Raw genomic sequence first — 20,893 nt, 5'->3', positions numbered from 1 at the left:
TAGTAGAATATTCGTACGCCAAGAAATGTGGCTAAGACTATCCGAAGACTATCCGGATAGTCTCCGGATACTATTAGCTAATAGGTCTATTATCCGAGAGGGCTATCCGACCTATCCTTAACAAGTCTGCTAGTAAGAACCCTTCCTTCCTCCTTTCCCTTAAGGATTCGTCTATTATAATATACCCTATTATTCTATTAATTAGACTCCCTATCTATATTCTTACCTTATATTTAAATCCTTACTAATCCCCTTAGGAGGATAGCCTATTTAATTTTTCTACAATGTTTTAAAAAGAAGACCGACGCCTATACCGAACGGTAATACGCTAGCGATACAACCGTAAAACGCCTTAGGATCTAGTGTAGACGAAACCGCTAGAAGTATACTAGTAGAATCTAAGCTATATTAGGAAAACTATAGGATATTAGGGGCTAGCCTAAGTATAACGAAGCCTTATAGTAGATACTACGGTGGACTTATTAATAGGTTAGGTATATAGGTAAATATAATAATAAGATCTAACTATAGAGTAGGTGCCTAATAGATTAACTCTAATTATATTCTAATATTTGCTATAAAGAGAAAACTATCTAGGTAGGAACTATAGTCCTTTAAATATATAACTGTACTCCTAATAAATCCCTTTATATATGTGTCGATCGAGGTAGTAATGACGTAACAGTCGTCACGGCTGACGTTAGTCTTCGCCACCTATTTCATATATATATAGTCTCTTTTCTTCGTAGTTTAATCTATACACGAGTCCTTCTTTTATGACCCACTTTTTGCGGTCGACAATAAGATACGTAAAGTATATAAAATACGTAATAGACCTTATAGTTCTTATAGAGCTTATAGAGCTCGTTATATAACCTCGCTTACCACTCGTTATATAGCTCTACCAGTTCTATTATAGCCCATACTACGTCCTATAGCTCGTCTAGTTTACTAAGAAGTAACGCGGACAGCCCGCAGCGCCAGTAATCGCACTCATTCCAATTAATCTAATTATGTTACATTTCTGGCAAAAAGTACTAATAGGAGCTGTCGTGATTGATATCTTCGTACAAGTATTATGAGTTGAACAAATTGTCAATAAAAACTCCTCGGAAAATATCCTACGACTGTCACTGTTGCAATAACGAAGAGTAGTGCTTGAGACATGCTTTCCTAATCGGACGATTCGATCCAAGTGCCTTCCCATACCCTAGTGCTCGCTCTCTGGTAGAGGAGTGACACCTCTTTGTACTGTTCTCGCTGGTATAGCAATCAAGCAAGGCAGCAGCCGCTTGTCAATGTCGAGAGTGCTCCTTCCCAAGCGCCTTCTCCCTCCCCTGCCAGTGCTCGTCGGTTCATCTTTTTCACCTGCTTCCAGCCAACAAAGACGTTCTTTCGGACTACTCTTTTCTATATTGGAGCTAGGAGCTCCTGGTAGCCATATTTTACACACGTTCTCCTTTAGGCGCGTTAACGTAGGTATGAAGGAAGCTAATCATTCGACTTACTAAGTTTCAGTCTTCTCCCACTCATGACCCGGGTGACTCTTGTCTGCTGTAAGTTTACACATAAAACAATAGTCGAAATCGGGACAAATCACACAGTGAAACCGCGGGCCGTAGATATCCTAGATAGTGAGCATACATTCCTTTACAAAAGTATAGAGTGCTTACATGCTCGCAGCTATCACAAATAACACCTGGCACTTTCTCGGCTACTTTGGTAGACACTTTTTCCGCAAAAATTTGCGTGGCTTCTGATAGTGTATGTTCACACGTGAACAGATCACTTCGCCAATTTCCCAACTCGGACAGAAGCTTTCGATTACCATGGAATATAGCAATGGAGTAAGGTGTCCACAAGGCCTGCGGATATGAAGTTCGGACAACATGTCCTTGGAATCCCTTATCAATTAATAATCGAAGAACTTCAGCATCCCCAATCCTGCACGCCCAATGTAATGGTGACCAACCATCACTCTCCTCAACGCATAGGCTAGGATGTTGTAGAATCCTTTGTACCGTTAAAGCAGAAGCTCCGGACGCCGCATACGATAAGATTTGGTCTCCTCTCATGTCCTTTACATTGATATCCATACCAAGTGCTAGAAGACTGTCCATAGTGCTGATGTGACCGCCCCTTGCAGCAAGGTGAAGAGCACTCCTTCCCTGGTCATCTCTTAAGTCCTGGCCAGCTCTATTTCCCGTTAATAACAGACGTAGTAGCTCTGTTCGCCCATTAAATGCTGCTCCGTTATGAGCGTTGCCGTAGCGTCCCCCTTGCACGTTGGCATCTGCGCCCTTTTGTAGTAGCAGCTCGACGGTCTTGACGCGGCCTTCAGTCGATGCCGCACAGAGCGCGGTGCCGTACCATCCATCTTGCGCGTTGACGTCCGCGCCCTTGCTTAGCAGCAGCTCGACGGTCTTGTTGTGGCCTCCATATGATGCTGCATAGAGCGCGGAGCCGTACCGTTCACCTTGCGCGTTGACGTCCGCGCCCTTGCTTAGCAGCAGCTCGACGGCCTTGTCACGGCCTCCATACGATGCCGCCTGGAGCGCGGTGCCGAACTCTCCATTTTGCGCGTTGGCGTCCGCGCCCTTGCTTAGCAGCAGCTCGACGGTCTTATTGTGGCCTCCATATGATGCCACACAGAGCGCACCTTGCGCGTTGACGTCTGCGCCCTTGCCTAGCAGCAGCTCGACGGTCTTGTCATGGCCTCCATACGATGCCGCCTGGAGCGCGGTGCCGAACTCTCCATCTTGCGCGTTGGCGTCCGCGCCCTTGCTTAGCAGCAGCTCGACAGTCTTGTTGTGGCCTCCATACGATGCCGCACAGATTCGCGGTGCCGTACTGTCCCACCTTGCGCGTTAACATCTGCGCCCCTTGCTTAGCAGCAGCTCGACGGTCTTGTCGCGGCCTCCATACGATGCCGCACAGAGCGCGGTGCCGAACTCTCCATCTTGCGCGTTGGCGTCCGCGCCCTTGCTTAGCAGCAGCTCGACAGTCTTGTTGTGGCCTCCATACGATGCCGCACAGATCGCGGTGCCGTACTGTCCACCTTGCGCGTTTAACATCTGCGCCCTTGCTTAGCAGCAGCTCGACGGTCTTGTCGCGGCCTCCATACGATGCCGCACAGAGCGCGGTGCCGAACTCTCCATCTTGCGCGTTGACGTCCGCCGCCCTTGCTTGAGCAGCAGCTCGACGGTCTTGTCGCGGCCTCCATACGATGCCGCACAGAGCGCGGTGCCGAACTCTCCATCTTGCGCGTTGACGTCCGCGCCCTTGCTTAGCAGTAGCTCGACGGTCTTGTTGTGGCCTCCATATGATGCCGCACAGAGCGCGGAGCCGTACCGTTCACCTTGCGCGTTGACGTCCGCGCCCTTGCTTAGCAGCAGCTCGACAGTCTTGTCGCGGCCTCCATACAATGCCGCCTGGAGCGCGGTGCCGTACTGTCCACCTTGCGCGTTGACATCCACGCCCTTGCTTAGCAGCAGCTCGACGGTCTTGTCGTGACCCTCAAGCGATGCCGCCTGGAGCGCGGTGCCGTACTGTCCACCTTGCGCGTTGACGCCCGCGCCCTTGCTTAGCAGTAGCTCGACGGTCTTGTTGTGGCCTCCATATGATGCCGCCTGGAGCGCGGAGCCGTACGGTCCACCTTGCGCGTTGACGTCCGCGCCCTTGCTTAGCAGCAGCTCGACGGTCTTGTCGCGGCCTCTATACGATGCCGCACAGAGCGCGGTGCCTAACTCTCCACCTTGCGCGTTAACTTCCGCGCCCTTGCTTAGCAGCAGCTCGACGGTGTTGACGTGGCATTCAATCGATGCCGCCTGGAGCGCGGTGCCGTACGGTCCACCTTGCGCATTAACGTCCGCGCCCTTGCTTAGCAGCAGCTCGATGGTCTTGTCGTGGCATCCATATAATACAGCCTGGAGTACGGTACCGTACGGTCCACCTTGCGCGTTAACGTCCGCGCCCTTGCTTAGCAGCAGCTCGACGGTCTTGTCGTGGCATCCATATAATGCAGCCTGGAGCACGGTACCGTACGGTCCACCTTGCGCGTTGACGTCCGCGCCCTTGCTTAGCAGCAGCTCGACGGTCTTGTCGTGGCCTCTATACGATGCCGCCTGGAGCGCGGTGCCGAACTCTCCACCTTGCGCATTGACGTCCGCGCCCTTGCTTAGCAGCAGCTCGACGGTGTTGACGTGGCCCTCAATCGATGCCGCCTGGAGCGCGGTGCCGTACGGTCCACCTTGCGCATTAACGTCCGCGCCCTTGCTTAGCAGTAGCTCGACGGTCTTGTCGTAACCCTCAATCGATGCCGCCTGGAGCGCGGTGCCGTACCGTCCACCTTGCGCGTTGACGTCAGCGCCCGCCTTAACAATCAACAGACTTACAATCTCGGTAAGACCACTCTGCGACGCATAGTATAGCGGAGTCGGAACTTCTGCGAACCTTCTTTGAAAATTAGGCTTCTGCCAAGGCCGATCTAGATCATATATGCGAATCCAATTTAAGTATGCACCTTTTCCAGTAGAAAAAAACTTCATAGCCAGACGATTCAAAGCTTCTGTCTTCTGTGTTGCGGCTTGAGTATGAATGATCCAGAATTGCGCTGAGTACCAAGCTAGCTTAAACTCTTGGATACTTCTATTAGACAGAGAATCCGGTACTTGAAATTGGAGAAGATACCCGAGGCAGCTCTCCGCAAGAAATTCATTACAAATAGTTTCTTGTATACTATACCGTTTTGCTCGGCCTTGACGACAGCGCTCCGAGATAAGATACTCCTTTACAGAGTAATGAGCTAAATGAACAGTTGTTCGTGTCGACTCTGACGTTTCCATGCCAGAATTTTCGGTTGTGGCTAGGGTAACGAGGCTCGAGCATATTGTCAACACATCCGAGGGATTTTCGAGTACTTCCTGGCTATTAAACGCGGGATCACGTTCAACATCAATAGCAACTACTTCAGAGATCTCTTCTACTAGAAGCGGCCTAGAAGAAAATGCCAGCCACCGCAAAATACGGATAGCATACTCGGAGTAATCGTTCTGGATAGAGTAGAGAATTCGCTCGTAGGTGGCATCTAGTGTTGGTGGTAGATCTGCCAAGGCCTTCCGCAACATTACGCGGTTTAGACATCTTCCTAATGCGTCCAGCTGGCACATAACCCATCGAAACCTGTTATTACTATTAGCGTTAGAATTTAACAACGGAGAGGCGAATATACATACATCCCGTGGGCTCCCTCCATTAGCCTAGCCTCGATTTCATGCCTGATATCGGGGTCTTTCTGCCATTTCTTCAAGCCCTTATCATTAGATAATCTTTGGCAAACGTATTTGTTAATATCCCTGTCCACTAATTTGCTTTCGAGACATATTGTACTCTGCTTATCTACGATAGACTCCAATGAGTTTTCGATGTCTTGTTCCCTTCGGCTCGTAACGAGGATATGCAGATTCTCAAGCCGCCATCCGGCCATTCTTTCGAGAAGACCCATTAACACGGCTCGATCAGCACACTCATCTAAAGCGTCGAGGATAATATATGACTGTGGGAACCCTAGGAGCATCTGATACAGCACTTCTAAAAGGGCATCTAACGATGGTTGTCGCTCTCCGTTCCCACAGGAGGAGAAGATCGCCTCGAGAGTCGTAGGTATCTTGACACACTGCTGCGAGAGCTGAGAAATTAATGATCGGATCATTAATTCTGGGAGTTGCTTCTGTGCGTCGTTAAAGTCGAAATAGAAGTACGTAACTACCTTTCTAGGGTTATCGGCACAGTATTGGAGGATACTTTGGAGGATCGTCGAGCTTAGAATAGTTTTGCCGCATCCCGGAATCCCATACAACCAGAGAAATGAGAAAGGATCTATCTTCCACTGAGCATATTCGTCACTTTCGAGAAACCAGAGACCGGTGTCGTCTTGGCGCTGTCTGAGTGCTTTCTGATAATTGAGAGACGGATCTGGCGGAGACAACCATTGATAAATATTCATTAGCCTCGCATCTAGAGCTTAATAATCAGCGACGGCAATATACTGAGGAGATGATTTACGCACAAGACGAGCCTTGTGGCCCTTTAAAGTCTTTCCGGTATTCACCCTTTACAGATTTCTCGATCTCCTCCTGGAGCCGAATGAACGCCTTTTCCTTCCCTTCGCCATAGATGAGCGGTATATGGATGTCGAAGATGCCTAGTAGAGAATACGCCTTATCTTCTTTGCGCGTGGTTTTGCGCTTTGCTGCCCAGGACATTCGCTCGGTGACACTGAAATTAGACAAAGGATTTCCCCGAAGAGCTTGAACGTCAATCCCAGTTATCTCGTAGACTTGTTGCTCCATTGATATTTTGTCACCCAGTCGCTCGCCCTCTAAAGAGAAGAATTCGACCGATTTAGGAGCGATAAGCTCTTGAAGCGTCCAGCCCCGAGCGAACCATCTACTCTTTCGAAAAGCCAACTTCCATGTGGATCGGGATAAGTGATCATATTCGTCACCGTCACTTCTTGAAACATCTGAAAGATATACGTAGCATTTGGTCGCCTCACGGTACCAGCGAAACATAGAGTTGACCGCTTCCGTAAGCTCGGCGCTGCTCGATTTATCGATGCAACAAGTGTCGACCCAGAAGTATTGGAGGCCATCGTTAGCAGCTTGTTTTGCACAAAACTGGATTTTGGCATAGCCAGCCTTGTTCTTGCCGGTATGGTGCATTAGGTCTTTGAAGGTGACCTCATCGTCATCAGCTCCCCAAGTATGCGAAAGAATGGCATATTGAGGAACACTGTCCCCAACAAACTCAGTCAAGCTGAACTCGCCAGAGGCTTCGAGTTTCAAGAGACGCATATTTATGCATAGATTTCGGAGGCAGAAAAGGAGGGATATTTACGAGATGGTCGCGAACACGACATGCCTCGTTAGTGGAAGATACTCACAATGACGGATTCTATGTCGTTGAGGATCGTAGATGCTCGGAGTGGAATGAACAGGTGGATATCGAGCTGTTGGATTGAAGCGGGCAGTGGAGGCAGAGCGATTTGCGGCTGAGCAGTAGGATGTTTTCGCAGGATCAGCCACTATGTTGAATGCGTCGTGGGTACGGCTTAGCAAGCGTGATATTTGCACTATAGCACCTCCAACTCAGTCGCAACAGCCGTGCCATATCAGAGCAATACGATCAAACAGCAGCGTTAGGTTATCTTACACTAGAATTTGTTGAAGAAAGCTCTCTTCCAATGTTATGATGCTTACAGCGAATTGATACTACTTGTACGAATTCTCTAAAAGCCGCGCTAGCAGGGGGGCGGCCGACACGCTGTGGCCACACCCTTGTTTCGTGGCGTTTCCTCGACATTAGCGCGGTCAAAGCTACGATCCACTTTGCGAAGGGGATAGGTCGGCTTTGCAACCGAACAGTCCCTCCCGAGAAATATTTCAAGAAAAGGGTCTCTGCTTGTGTTTTTATCTGCAGCACGTTTTGACTCCAAACTCAAAGCGTTGTTATCCCGTCGATCAAACATGTGTGGATGTATACCGTTTTAAATGCTCAGAGCAGGTAATGATACACTAAAATGGCCGTGCGTGATCAACGGCGCCTTCAATGGGAACTTGGACGTGACAGAATGTTGTATGAGCCATAATCAAGTTTGAATCGCGGGGCGCATGCTCTCACTCAGAAAGAGTCCAGCTGAAGCCGAAATTTCCCTACACCGCACACCCTTTAATGCTCTTTCTGATGAAGCACTCCTGGTCCATTGCGTGTATTATAATACCCCAGTCACTCGATGTTTTCAATCTCCAGTCACAACAAACTCGAGAGAAAAGACAACCCCAAGACCCTGAAACGCCCCTTCTCAACTGGCGGCCTGAATTTGAGAACGTCAGTATCGCTTACTGAAATAGAGGGCGGCAATGATGCTGGAAGCTCCACCTGCCATCCTTGACACATTACCCACCTTTCTTACATGAGCCAGCGTGCCCCACAAAAGCACCATCATTCCGATACCCACACGTGCCGACGTGGGCAGCTTCATCGCCGCGGACCTAGACGTCACACGCCTTAATAAAATAAATAATCTCCTCTGGTTGTGTGGACGCCAAATTCCGCCCGCTCGCTGCGTCGACATCTGGCTTATTCGTTCGCAGTTAGACTTCAAGCTGGCCGAGAGCCTAAACTTACTTCCCGATGGCCTGAAATGGACGCAGTGGTGCATCCTCTCAGAAGAACGCTTGGTGAATATTGGGCGACTCCTGAAGATCGCGTGAGCCTAAGGTATCATTATGGTGAGCTGAGACGTACGTGTATTGATACTATCTATCGATTTACGCCACGCTTCTTCTTGCGATACTCTATCGCTGGGTATTTCTACGAGGAGGACCTCGCGGTCGTGTTTCATAAGCGTCAGGTTGCATGGCTCGTCGTTGCCTTTGTCTTCTTCAGTCTTATTCTTTCCGCTATGCAAGTGGGTCTTGCGGTTACGTCTTTGAATGATAATTATGTCTTTGGTAGGGTCTCATATGGCTTTGTTGTTTTTACAATTATCCTCGTCGCATTTACCATGACCGTTGTGCTTGTTGTCTTCGTCAGCCTGTGGATTTCCGATAAATTAAAAGTTGTCTTTCAAGCGAAGAAGGGGATGGAGAGAAATTTTCAGGACAGGATGGGGGAGAGACGAGAGCTTTGATAACTTGGGTTTGGCTAACAGTAGAGCCTCTAGCGTTGCTCTAGGAGGATATGGGCAGGAATAGAATTACAGTAACACGCTTCCACGCACGCAATGCATATGGCCTAAAGGCCCTGGATCTTATCAATGAGTTTCTCAGACCGGCGAGGTGCAGATTGGAGGATATAAATGCTATCCTTTTGTCTTTAGGTTTGTAGAACTTGACTTCACAGCCCAAAATTAGAAAAGGTATTAATTAAAAGCAAACTAAATGTTAAAATCGCTTTCCTTGGAATTTAGACTTTATTTCAAGATGATCCTAAGACATCATTTTCATCCCAAATCAGACTATGCTCGCCAAATCTCTGTAAATTGAGCTGTTAGTTCGCAAACTTTCCTTTCATGCTTCAAAACCGGTTGTCCCGTCCGTAAAGCCCTGACTAACAGGAGTTGTTCGGCGTAACATCAGATAAAATCTTCGCAGACTTCCTTGTCACCATTGACTTTGGCAAGCTTCGTCTCAGGTAACACTCCCCTCGGACCACCTGCCGGTGGTGGGAGATATACGTACGGCTCCTGCCCTGGAAGTTTCCTCACCATAGCCAGTCCACGCTCAAGCCGCTCATCCCAGAGCAGCAGAGTCCTCTTGCGGAACGCATTGCAGAAACTCCGGAAGGCAGTCGAAAAGGAGCTCGCCAAAGGTACCAATAGCTGCGTCTTGGGTAGCTGAGAAGGTTTTGAGAGACGGATATGGGTGCAGTATGTATGCGGTTGGGTGTGTGACTCGTATAACCGCAGGTGGTAGCGCTCGTTACGGTTGTTGGCGAGGTCGATGCGAGTCAACGTGACATCATATTCAAAGCCTGTACTATCAATGTAGATGTGATAGAGGTCTGTTGGCTCATCAGCCCCCGGAGCGTCAGTGTGAAGGTCTGACGGGGCTTGTTGATGAGAGATTGAGGCAGGCTTTTGGGTAGCAATCGGGACCGTTGGCACATTTGTAGCGGCACGTTTGGCACGGGCAAGCTGGAGGGCATCGAGGGAGGAGGAAAACCATGAAGTGGATGCAGGCTTGGATCTGGTCTTGGACATACCAGAGTGTAGGTCCGACATGGCAGATTTGCAGCCTCTTCCGAATTTAGCTACTAGATTTAGGCTTGGTCAGTAGTGATTTAGGACGTGATGCCGAATAATTCCAGAGTATGCTGCAAATTCGAGGGTGTCTGAGGATGTTTGTAGGAGTGAAGGGTTGGATGTGATGCGGATTTGGCTCACCGTCATGCTTTGCCTGCTTGCGCTCTTTTGCCCTTCTTTCGTTCTTCTCCTTCAGCTTCGCCTTGTCGATTGTTTTCCATAAATAAGGCTTCTCTCGCTTGTGGGTGCTATTCTGCAGTGAATCCTCGAGCCAGTCAAACGTCACAACCTTGATATCCGTGTTCCTTTTGGCGGCCTTGACTGTAGGAGTGTTAGTTTTATTTTGATGTGGGATAGCTGAGGCGGAGAAATAACCTACCGAGCGGCGCTTGCTTCTTCCAGTGCTCCTTGGAGCAGATCAAATGAGTAGTGTGTGCTGTGACGCTGGTAGCCCAGGTACCACCGTTGGATTCGACCCATCTCTTTATATCTCTGTATGAGTGAGAGCCAAAGTCACCAGTAGCGACAATGGTGTACTTGGAGAGCGGGTTCTTCATGTTGATCTTGGGGTAGGCGATAGCTCAAGAAATGCTGCTTGACATGAGTCTAGGTCTACGTGGTGGAGGCGGCAAAGGCGTGATGTTAAGACCACAACGGATTAGTGGAAAGCGGGCTCTGAAGATAAGAAAACAAATTCACCACTACAGGATAGATGAGACGATTGAGATCAGTTGAAAATGGAGTAGTTGTTGAGATGGAATAGAATAGAAGGATGAAGTTAAAGGACCGTGAATGTTAAGTTGGAGACGGAGTGGAATTAGCCGACTGACTGCTGTGAAGGATGGGTAGTAGATATTCATGAGGCAATTTAATGCCTAAGTGGCACTTTTGCTTGACATGCTAGCTTTTAGTGGTCATTAACTCATTTTTATTCAGTTTGCTAACCATCTGCGAACATGTCTACGTAGTGATATCTGCCTGAAGCCCTTGAACCGGCTTTTAGATCTGGAGTAAACAAGTATTTGAATTCAGGTGCTTACATCTCGAGAAGGAAAATATCAGAGTGCCTTCGCTGCTGTAATGAAAGCTTGAATCTTCAGTAGGCTCTGCTCTCCGTTCTCTTCAACGCCACTACTGACATCCACAGCCTTCACCCATTCTCTCAGATCGCCCAGATCTTCGATTATGCTATGGACATTGCTAGGATCTAGCCCGCCGGCCAAGATAGCTTTAAGGCCCTGATCTTGTGATAGAGTTCTCTTCACGTCTGCAAGGTCTAGCTTCTTGCCTGAGCCACCAACACCTGAATCAAGCAATGGAAGCGCATGATAGCCCCTCAACCCAAGGCCGGGCTCATTAGGTTTGAAACTTCTGATTACTGGGACTGGAACCAGCTTAGCCCACTCGACTGGCTCTGAGCCGTGGAATTGGACAATATCAAGGTTAAGAAGCCGTTGCTGAGACAGGACATGATCAAGAGGCTGATTTTGAAAGACGCCTACAAGAAGAGCACGTTCTGGATGTAACAGCTGATAGGTAGAGGTATGATCGAAGTAGTCAGAGGCCACTTTTGGTGAGTTTGATGGCTTTTCGATTCCTCTTCGCGGCTTCTGGGTAGAGTGCACAACTTGGGAGATCTCTAGTGCAGTCTCCTGTGAGACTGTGCGTTTCCGACCTTCTACAAGGATCATTCCAACTAGGTCCGCTCCAGCTTCGACTGCAGCCTTCGCTGCTTCTGCGCTGCGAGTGCCACAGATCTTCACAAGAAGTTCCTTCTTATCTTTGGATTGTACGTCTTTTTCCGCGCTTCCGAGGAGCTCTGAAATAAACTGAGCAGTATCTGAAGCTCGCATCAGTGCCTCACCTACTAGAACAGCACCGACCCCATTCTTTGTATACGGCTCAACATCCTTCGGTCCTGATATACCGCTCAGTGCGCATACCACTGTTTCTGCTGGCACCATGTCCATCAAGCGGCTTGTCGTATCCAGATCCACTTCGAAACTGGTAAGGTTGCGGTTGTTGACGCCAATCACCTTTGAACCTAGCTCTACAGCAATGCGCATTTCGTCCACATTGTTTACTTCTACTAAGGGTTCCATTCCAAGAGACTGAGAGTACGAGTACAGCCTTTTAAGGGTCGCTTCATCGAGCATTTTGACGATTAGCAGAACTGTATCTGCTCCTGCGACTCTCGCTTCCAGGATTTGGTATTCGTCGAAGATGAACTCCTTCCGAAGGACTGCTGGTCGGTTGGGCATGCCTTCAAGGCTTTGTCGAACAGCTCTCAGATCATCAATGCTTCCTTTAAACCACTCTGGTTCGGTGAGCACTGATATGACGCTAGCACCGGCAAGAGCATATGTCCGAGCTTGAGCTGGTGCACACGTTGACAGAGAGATAATTCCCTTTGAAGGAGATGCCCGCTTAATTTCGGCCATCAAGGACAATCTGTATGGTGACTGCTTCAATCTTTCTGGGAATGAGATCTGGGGGGGCGAAAGATTGAGGTCATACGATGCTTGTAGATCGCTGGGCCTTTGAGAGGGGATCTGCTTTTGCTGCGCAACTGCTGCTTTGCGATGGTCGTAGATCTTCTCCAAAATTGACGTTTTCTTGTCCTTCGTTGTGAACCCGTTTGTGGCGTTCGATGAGCCGTTAGAGACATCTCCAACCGCCCCTGTCGCTTTAGCATGAGCCTGCTTAGAAAGCTTCTCATTTTCTGCCCACGTCCCTCCCTGCATCCGCAAAAAGTTCCTTAGCATGACCCTCCCCCCTGCGGTTAATATGCTCTCGGGATGGAACTGGACACCCTCCACCAAATATTCCTTATGGCGGACTCCCATAATAATACCTTTGCCACCATCCGGACCTGAAGCAGTCCAGGAAGTTACTTCGAGACAATCCGGGAGTGTAGGATGAGTGCCGGCTAGCGAGTGGTATCTTGTCACAGGGAGGTCTTGAGGGAGGTCTGCATAGACGCCTTTTGAATCATGTCGGAGTGGGGAGGTCTTCCCGTGCAGAATTTCGCCGGTAACATCAACGCGTCCGCCAAACACAGAAAATATGCATTGTCTTCAGAAGTTAGTCAAGCCACTCTGGAAGTCGCGGAGTATGTATCCAAGACTCACTCTCCCATGCAAACACCAAGCACCGGTATCTTTCCGCTGAAGTGCCGGATGGCATCTTGACTTATCCCCGCGTCAGTATCAGGGTGTCCCGGCCCAGGGCTGACCACAAGCTGTGTGGGATTTTTCGCAATTAGGTCCTCGAGGGTAATTTCATCATTGCGGTAAACCGTGACACTAGCACCCTCGAGTACTAAATATTGATATACATTCCACGTAAATGAATCGTAGTTATCAATGAGGACGAGGTTCGATGCAGTTGATAGTGGGGGGGAAGGTGAGGGGTGATGTGGCGAATGGTCGATGAGATCGAGACTAGGCATTGCACGGACAGAGCCTGAAGCCAGGTGGATATTCACGAGGCGCAATTGAAGGAGTTTTCAAAAGCTGTATTTAAAAGGCCCCCGTAGTTCTGTATATCTGAAACGTTGTGTGGAGGGTGACTCACTCTTCGGTGCGAGCACTCACGGAAGAGATGCGGACAGATCGGAGCGACGGGGACATCCCGAGATCGGGAGCGGAGGACTTGGCACTAAATTTGGCGGAGCGGAATTGTCTTTTTCCAGCCAATTATAGGGTAATCGTCATCAAAAAGTGTTTAGAAGGTCTAGTAGAAAGATGGCTAGTTGCAAATGATGTTAGGAATATGGGAAACGACATGGTTCGGGCCAAACAAATTCCATTAATCACTAGAGAATATTAGGACTATTCATCCAGAGGCTTCTCTGGAATTATCCCTGTATGCGTTTTGAAGCCCGGCCGCCACGTCGTGGTCAGGGAATATCGAAGCATTGATAATTGGTGTCGTTCGTCGGAGAGCGGAGCGGAGGAAATACACGCGAACTCTTTCGTGAAGTGTTGCTCTACGCGCCAAGCCTAAGATCCAACTCGAATTCCTCTATCCCAGACCTTCCACTCCATGGACCTTGGAGAACCCATACTCACAGCGCACTGAAGCGCGGTATGGCTCCAATCAAGGAGAAGGAAGAGGCCTTCTTCCCATCCTTAGACAAATGTTTCAGCGGGGAGCAGCAGCTATTGTATGTTTAAACAGTCCTTGTTCTTGGGTAAAGCTGTTAACTATAGTAGATCTTGGAGAACTGTTTTCTCTGCCCTTTGCGATTCAGATGCCGCCCTCAAAAGCCATATCCTTCGACACTTCCTCTTCGACGATGCTAGCATCAACATACTCAGTCATCCTTTGAAGCCGTTTAGCAACCCAAGCCAGACCACCAAGTCTAAATTCGAGACAATAACCGCAGCTATCAATGTCACACCTACACAAAATGGGCACTACGATATTAATGAGATCAAGGAGGATGCAATCTGGCTCTCTCAAGAGACCAAGATTGATGAGGTTTCGGCTTTGAGGATTGTTACTCTAGAATGGCAGAGAAGGCCAGCGTTACAGCTTCTGAGCGGCTTCACGGAGGAGGAGGCTCTTAGCGTTCAAGACGCTGCTGGCGCTTTTAACCTGGGCGCATCGACATTCTGGGCTAATTCGTCTATTCTCAGCGCACCAGTTGGAGCATCCGCACAATTCTCGACCCTATTCAATGCTCGCGCACAGCGCCAGCTCAGACTCCTTGACATCTACCTTTCTGAGAGAATACACATACTCAGGATCCACGAGGTGTTGGTACGCGGAAAGACCACGGCGGGCCCTCAACAAACCACTTCTGGCAAAGGCAAGGCAAATACAACTGATACGTGGATCCAAGAAGTCGGCGAGGCCATCTTTTCAAAACAACAGTCAGAGTGGCAGAAGCCTGTCCAGGAACATGACTTTCTTATACAATGTATAGATGCTCTCCAGTTACGATTGGCGGGCATAGAAAAAGGCAGTAGGTGGGCTATTCCAGAAAGCATACAGGGCAGTGTCGAGGAAAAGTGGAGTCTATGTCAGTGTATAGAGATAGTGCACATTCTACACCTTATGTTTACGCATGTCGACTCTTTCTACAAGAAACTCCCACCCACATCCGTTGTTCTGGCGTGGTTCCGTTTCATGGGCCAATGGGATTTCTTCAAAACCATCCAGTTTGTAAGTAGTGAACGTACACTCCTTTGAGGCTACCTTTCACTAATTTTGAATACAGCCCTTTGCAAGTCAAGAGTTCGTGGTATCGCTTGTCCAGCTGCTCGTATCGACAACGTCACTGGCAATTTTAAAACTAGAACTGGCCCTAGAGTATTGGGAGACAGAAGCCTTGAACCCTAGAGTAAGCAGAGAGAATATGGACTCAATCTATATTTCGGACACAACCTGCATTCGGGAAATAACTGGTATCCTCTTCGAAGCTGCAAGCTATGGCACGAGCCCTGCAACACCTGCAATATTTTCCTGGAGCATTATAGCCTTCGTTCTGAAGGGCTATACTGATGCTATTGCAGGAGATGGGGAACGTCAGATTGGACAAGACGAATATTCAGCGCAGGATCCACAAGCCAGGCCATGCCCATTGCAAGAAGCAGTAAATGCTTTCGAGGACAAGAGTTTATCTGAAAACCCGATACAGGTTTTGGCGGAGGTGTCCGCAAAAGCTGGAGTGTTTGAACTCATCACTAATATGGCTGAGATGGTTTCATCGACTTTTGGAACTAGTATTGATGAAGTTACTGCAAATCGAAAAAGGATGCTGTTGTTGCAACTTATTCGTGGGAGTTTAGGGACAGGGCTGGTTCGGTACACTCCCGAAGTTATAATCGCCACTATAGCAGTCTTGATGGGAAGACGCCAGTTTTGGAATTGGGTGGACGCCTCTTCTCAGGCTGAGGATGATCCGGTTGTGTATGCCTTCACTAATGACACTGATGTGCTAGTTCCGATACTATTAGAAGAAGCACAATACCGCTATCCCTATGAGACACCGCCTCTGCTAAAGTTTTGCAGCGCCCTGACTCTAGGGGCCAAAGCGGTGCATGGAGGCATGCCGTCGGCTGCACATATTCTGCTCGGAATTTCCAGGTTCACACAAACCTTGCCACCGCATTTCCAAGCTTACGGCTTAGAGAATGAAGAAGAAGGTGCCAATCTTATACGTCTGAGGGAAGATCTAGCCCTCTTTACGGTTGGAAGGACGAAGAGATTATTCTCGCACTTGCGGAAAGAGATTGCTGCCAGCGCTTTCGCTTATCCGGAAGACGAAATGTACATTCCCAGTGAAACTGTTGGATTTGTCGTCGACGACAGCAAGAAACCTCACACCATTACTTGGAACTATCCCCATTCGGCCTTGACATACTTAGTCACCCTTCTCTCTACTTTCATGGTTGGGAGTAATTGCGTAGAGTACGCGACCAAAGCACCGACCAGTTTGGACAATGCAACTGAGATTATCGGAATTCTTGCAGACCTCCTCACTGCTTCTGTCAGATCATCAAAGGCAAGCGGTGATGAAGCGGTGTGTTCTCCAGAGCTGCTTGAGGCGATCAACATTGGAGCCAATCGGAATCATGACACTGTTTCCATAGTCTTTGCAATATTTGAGCAAGAATTGCAGCGACAGTGCGAACAGCCTGGTACGGAGGGGCCATTGGAGCTGCTAGTGAACTGCACCCGCTTCATATATGCTTTGGTGACCGTTTTACCTAGCAGAGTCTGGCCTTGGCTGGCCCGTAGCCGGCTTTTGGAGATTAATGGCAACGGCGGCAGTCTAGCGACCATCCTCGTTGGCACTGAAATAGTGGTCGGTCGATATGAATTCCTTATCGGATGCATACGGATATTTGAGGCACTTGTGGAAGATGCCGTCACACGTTCTGTCATCCGCAAAGGAACCAGCAAAGCTATAACCCGTTTTGGTTCGGCTCCAACAGCGGGTAGTGGCTCATCGGAAAAGAACATGAGCAACACTCTCCTCATATTCGGGAGAACTCTGACAGGGATTTTCGAGAGCTCACTCAGTTGGAGATTTGGACGCATCAATGAGAAACTGGAGATACATACAAGGCTATCTGGAATATTCAACAGCATACTAAAATATGCGTATGGTTTTGATGATACAACAAAGCTATCATTCAAACTTACTGGGCTTCTGGCTCCAATAGCAGAGTACCTAGTGGATCTCTTTCTCTCGACTTCACCGAACGACTTACCAACCAATCCGATCCTTAATGCCTTTGTCTCTGGAACAACCATACCTGATTCAACAATTCTAACCATCACTGTACAACTGTGGTCTCAACAAACCCAGGCAGCCCTTTCTTTCTCAAACACTCTCATCCGAGTTGGAATGTTATTGGATCGACCATGCTCACACTTGGAGCAACAACTCTTCAAAGCGACACCGCTACTAGCTCGGCTGTACGCTATCGATGAATCATACAAGTCTCCAGTGGCATTACTTTTGGAGAGCCTGGTACAAAGTGCCGCAAGAGCAGATGGCGAACCGCCGTCTCTTCTTGGTCACCTTGGTTCGGAAACCGCAAAGAGTTTCCTAAATATTCTTTCTACCCTGGACCGACCCTTGAAGAACGAAGACGTTGAAATTGACATCTGGAACTTTCTGTCAGCTGTTGTCAGCAGCAAGCAACAGTGGTTGGCCATCTATCTTCTAACGGGGACCACGCCAAGGGAATCGCTGAAGAGCAGAGGAGCGAATAGCTCATCCCAGTCGCGAGGCAAAGCTCTCTTCACTTTTGCCTTGGATGAACTCTCAAACATCGACATCATGAAACCCCGACGGACGATTGCGATGCTCCAATTTGTTACGCTAGCTCAAAACCATTGGCCATGGGCAATGAATGATCTTCGCAAACATCCGAAATTCATTTCCGGCCTGACAAAGTTTTTAAAAGCTTTGGAGAAGACAGACCCCAAAACCGAAACCGAAACAATAGAAAAGTGCAACGAGAATAGGATGGCAGCACTGATCTCCGAAATCCTCGCAATGTACCTCCACAGCTCGCGTCAGATGGGCGACTATGCTGCCTCAAAAGAAATCGTCCCGAATCTCACCTACTTAATGGATTATGGCGTATCGGTTCCTTCGTACAACTCCTCTCTCCATGCAAACCTTAAGAAAAACTTTGAGGCAAAATATCAAGGCTGTTCATTGACAAGCTTCAAACGCACGCAGATTTCCCAGGCCGAATTTGGTCGAGATTATTTTTACGACTTGGGTTTTGCGCAAAAAATCCTCGGGTTTGATTCGTCATGGAAGGGCCAGCGGAACCAGGGATTTTGCGAAGAGGTTATTCGAGCCAATCTCAATCTAAGTGTCGTAGAATCCCAAGTAATCCTTTTGAGAAGCTGGAAATTACTCGCTGCGGAACTGAGCAATTTTGTTAGTCGAGATAGTCGCCTCGAGGAGCCTCTCACTAAAGTCACTGCCGACTGCCTTAACGCCAATGCCGAATCCAATTTGCCGCAAGCACTGTTTGGTCGTTTGATGTTATTGCGGGTAGATCTTGGGTTTGCTCTGACCCAAAAGCTAGTGGATGCAAGAGTAAAGACCCTGGAGGCTCGATCATTGTTCAGCGTTGCCTGGAGGACCGTTCGTGCCACGGGGCAAGATTTCGAAGTTGCCTTTACTGGTGAGCAGGCAGATTACTATCGGGCATTACTGAAGATATTATTTCTGTCTCTTCGTTTCCACGTTTCGGACAGCGAACCCACTCTGGAGGATAGTAACAGGAAGCCGTTCGGAGCTTCGGTCACTACAGACAATCGCTTGGCCAAGACAGTTGCTCCAGAACTTCTGGAAATTCTCTCGGAAGTGGTGGCAAAGGGGTTTCGCTCCCTCTCCAACCAAATCCATGAAGATCCCAAGAGTTGCCTGCCTTCAGACTTTGTGCTCCTCACTGGCTTGCTACAGACGATTCTTCGCATCCCTGACATGCGTAACCAGCGATCCCAAGTGGCACTCCAATTCTCAAACAACAGCATCAGTCGCTATGCCACAAGCCTCTTCTGCTGGTCCGATCAGCTGGCCATAGACCGAGATCCCATCTACGGCGAGTTGAGCATCCTCTTCCTGCTCGAGCTCTCCAGCATCCCCGTCATGGCCGAAACTCTTGCTGTCGAGGGCGTGCTCTCGCGGATCAACAACGCTAATCTCATGAACTACTACCGGCGCCCGAACGGCATGGGTCCCTTCGACGAGCCACCACGTCTCTTCGCCATCTGGGCGCGCGGATTACTCCCCCTCTGCCTCAACCTTCTCTACGCCGTCGGGGCGCCTCTGGCCGCCGAAGTCGCCACGTTCCTCAACCAGTTCGCACCACAACTCGCGCGCGCTGCCGCAGGCCTCGACAGTCGCGTCGCCCCGTCCGTCGCGAACCCGAACGCGGGCCATATCACGCTCGGCATGGCGTCGGAGACGCACTCGCTGGCCCTGCTCTCCTTCATCATAGACCAGCTGCGCATTGCGGGTGCGGCGGCGGGCATCGTGGCGACTGAGCTGCCGCCGCTCGGCTGGGACAAGGCGAGCGTCAAAGAGGACATTGAGGGGTGGATGCAAGCGCGGCGCGGGCTGCGCGACCGCATTATGCCGACCAACGAGCGCGAGGCTGAGTGGGCGAGGATGAAACCGGCTGATGATCAGTCGATGGCGGAGAATAGGCTCGAGGAGAGGGTGGTTGGGGAGTTGGCTGCGGCGTTGGAGTGTTTGAATGGTAACACTGTGGCGTAGGGATGGGTATTGGCGGAGCGTGGGCAAGGGAAGAAGGCATTGTATAGCAAAAATCGATGGCGTTGGACAATGAGGGCAGTTTGATTTTTATCTTTGTGATATCATTCCTTTTTATTTTAGTGTATCGTGCTGGTTATTTGGGAGTAGATACATGCTTAATTGCTTGTGTTTTCCTTGGGATAGCACAAGTGCAAAATGTCAGGCCATTGCTTACAAGTGAACGTCCGCAACGTGTGAGCATTGCGGATTCAGGATTTGAAAGGATCTCCAATAAAAATGGGAGGAGATTCCAATGGACTGAGCCCAAGGAAAGGACACTTGAGCTGAACAACTCCAGCATCTCGAACGCCGGCTCCGCCCTAGACTCATCTCTGGCGCCCAATCTCGATGGCAGATAGAGTTCATGGACTGTCGGGCTGTGCGAGACGTCGTGCAGGCGCCTATGGCTGTCAAGCCATGTTGACGGGGCGCTACATCGAGACCGAAGCGTGAGTGGCATGTGCGGTCCAGGTCACAGTTCCCGTCGATCACGGGAGAACGAATGTTTAGGGTTGCGTCACGGGGATGTTTTTCCCGGGGTCCCCATATATGGGGAGCCGTCAGGGCCCACCTGTCATCTGCATGTCAACTGGGCATGTTTCCCCATCGGTTCAGCCTCTCAAACATGTGTTCATCGCGAACGACAGCGGCTTTTGCTTCCACCAGCCGTCCCGATGGTGTTCAAGTGAAAAGAGACCCCCTGTCCGCAAAACTCCGTGCCAAGATGGCAGAGGTGCCTTGGTACCTGGTCTTGCGTGCGCGCCGAGTGTCTGGGCAGTTGCCTTGTTTAATAAAGAATGTCACCTGTTCGCAACGGTAGCGGGAGGGGATCAAAAGTTTGGCTGCGGCGATCTGGGCCATTTCGAGCTCGCGACGCCTCCCAAAGCATCGCTCGCCTATTGTGCCTTGCTGAAGCGAACCCCCAAACTTCCTGCTGGGTCTGGCCTACCAGCGGTGAACCAATTAATGCCCCCGTGCATAGCAATGGCAAAATGCGTAGCCATTTCTTTATATTCATCGTCTTTTTCCACTAGTCTTTCCTCACTATCCATCTCATTATCCATCCCATTATCCATCCTATTATCCATCCCATCATTCATCTCATTATTCATCTCATTTATCTTTAGCCAAGCCAAGGTTGCTTCGCCGCAAAGCCACCACAAGAATATGAACAGATCTCAAAGCAGGAATTCAGGCCCTGAGCCCATACGCAGGGGTTTCTTTCGCAGGTCCCAGTCCATTTACCAGCTCAAGAATCCCCTTTGCTATGTCTGTCGCACTCTCGA

General features: G+C 49.4%; 7 protein-coding genes across 7 annotated transcripts; 2 read left to right on the top strand and 5 right to left on the bottom strand.

Moving 5' to 3' along the window:
• Positions 1–3,425: 3,425 nt before the first annotated feature.
• K441DRAFT_456269 (ankyrin) lies at positions 3,426–3,791 on the bottom strand (the record flags this gene model as incomplete). The annotated part of the gene is made up of 1 exon (XM_067641741.1): positions 3,426–3,791. A coding segment is annotated over one exon (366 nt), but the record flags the coding sequence as incomplete, so codon positions are not given.
• A 276-nt stretch (positions 3,792–4,067) lies between these two features.
• Positions 4,068–4,322, bottom strand: K441DRAFT_496529 (ankyrin; the record flags this gene model as incomplete). The annotated part of the gene is made up of 1 exon (XM_067642000.1): positions 4,068–4,322. A coding segment is annotated over one exon (255 nt), but the record flags the coding sequence as incomplete, so codon positions are not given.
• An 84-nt stretch (positions 4,323–4,406) lies between these two features.
• On the bottom strand, positions 4,407–6,854 carry K441DRAFT_482941 (HET-domain-containing protein; the record flags this gene model as incomplete). The annotated part of the gene is made up of 3 exons (XM_067641905.1): positions 4,407–5,181; positions 5,235–6,008; positions 6,073–6,854. Coding segments are annotated over 3 exons (2,331 nt in total), but the record flags the coding sequence as incomplete, so codon positions are not given.
• Positions 6,855–8,063: 1,209 nt separating this feature from the next.
• On the top strand, positions 8,064–8,851 carry K441DRAFT_650606 (uncharacterized protein). The gene has a single exon (XM_067647059.1). The coding sequence runs from the start codon at positions 8,204–8,206 to the stop codon at positions 8,690–8,692; it is 489 nt and encodes a 162-aa protein (XP_067510537.1). The 5' UTR covers positions 8,064–8,203; the 3' UTR covers positions 8,693–8,851.
• A 285-nt stretch (positions 8,852–9,136) lies between these two features.
• K441DRAFT_532923 (uncharacterized protein) lies at positions 9,137–10,362 on the bottom strand (the record flags this gene model as incomplete). The annotated part of the gene is made up of 3 exons (XM_067642255.1): positions 9,137–9,816; positions 9,947–10,126; positions 10,185–10,362. The coding sequence occupies 3 exons, from the start codon at positions 10,360–10,362 to the stop codon at positions 9,137–9,139; spliced, it is 1,038 nt and encodes a 345-aa protein (XP_067510536.1).
• A 501-nt stretch (positions 10,363–10,863) lies between these two features.
• On the bottom strand, positions 10,864–13,256 carry K441DRAFT_533046 (anthranilate synthase component 2; the record flags this gene model as incomplete). The annotated part of the gene is made up of 2 exons (XM_067642263.1): positions 10,864–12,880; positions 12,937–13,256. The coding sequence occupies 2 exons, from the start codon at positions 13,254–13,256 to the stop codon at positions 10,864–10,866; spliced, it is 2,337 nt and encodes a 778-aa protein (XP_067510535.1).
• A 565-nt stretch (positions 13,257–13,821) lies between these two features.
• Positions 13,822–19,776, top strand: K441DRAFT_625194 (uncharacterized protein). The gene is made up of 3 exons (XM_067646100.1): positions 13,822–13,973; positions 14,023–14,977; positions 15,033–19,776. Exons 1-3 carry the CDS (start codon positions 13,897–13,899, stop codon positions 19,566–19,568), a joined length of 5,568 nt encoding a protein of 1,855 aa, XP_067510534.1. The 5' UTR covers positions 13,822–13,896; the 3' UTR covers positions 19,569–19,776.
• Positions 19,777–20,893: the final 1,117 nt, after the last annotated feature.

The sequence above is a fragment of the Cenococcum geophilum genome (genome assembly GCF_001692895.1).
Source record: "Cenococcum geophilum 1.58 unplaced genomic scaffold K441scaffold_1, whole genome shotgun sequence".
NCBI classification, from domain to species: domain Eukaryota; kingdom Fungi; phylum Ascomycota; class Dothideomycetes; order Gloniales; family Gloniaceae; genus Cenococcum; species Cenococcum geophilum.
This window is presented reverse-complemented; position numbering and strand designations above follow the sequence as displayed.

What these genes read in the sequence shown, in the direction of transcription:
- K441DRAFT_625194 (XM_067646100.1), top strand. Translation starts at nt 13,897, where the DNA reads ATGGCTCCAATCAAGGAGAAGGAAGAGGCCTTCTTCCCATCCTTAGAC. An exon ending in AGCGGGGAGCAGCAGCTATT is followed by an intron (nt 13,974 to 14,022) that starts GTATGTTTAAAC and finishes TAACTATAGTAG; the next exon opens with ATCTTGGAGAACTGTTTTCT. An exon ending in TCTTCAAAACCATCCAGTTT is followed by an intron (nt 14,978 to 15,032) that starts GTAAGTAGTGAA and finishes TTTTGAATACAG; the next exon opens with CCCTTTGCAAGTCAAGAGTT.
- K441DRAFT_650606 (XM_067647059.1), top strand. Translation starts at nt 8,204, where the DNA reads ATGGACGCAGTGGTGCATCCTCTCAGAAGAACGCTTGGTGAATATTGG.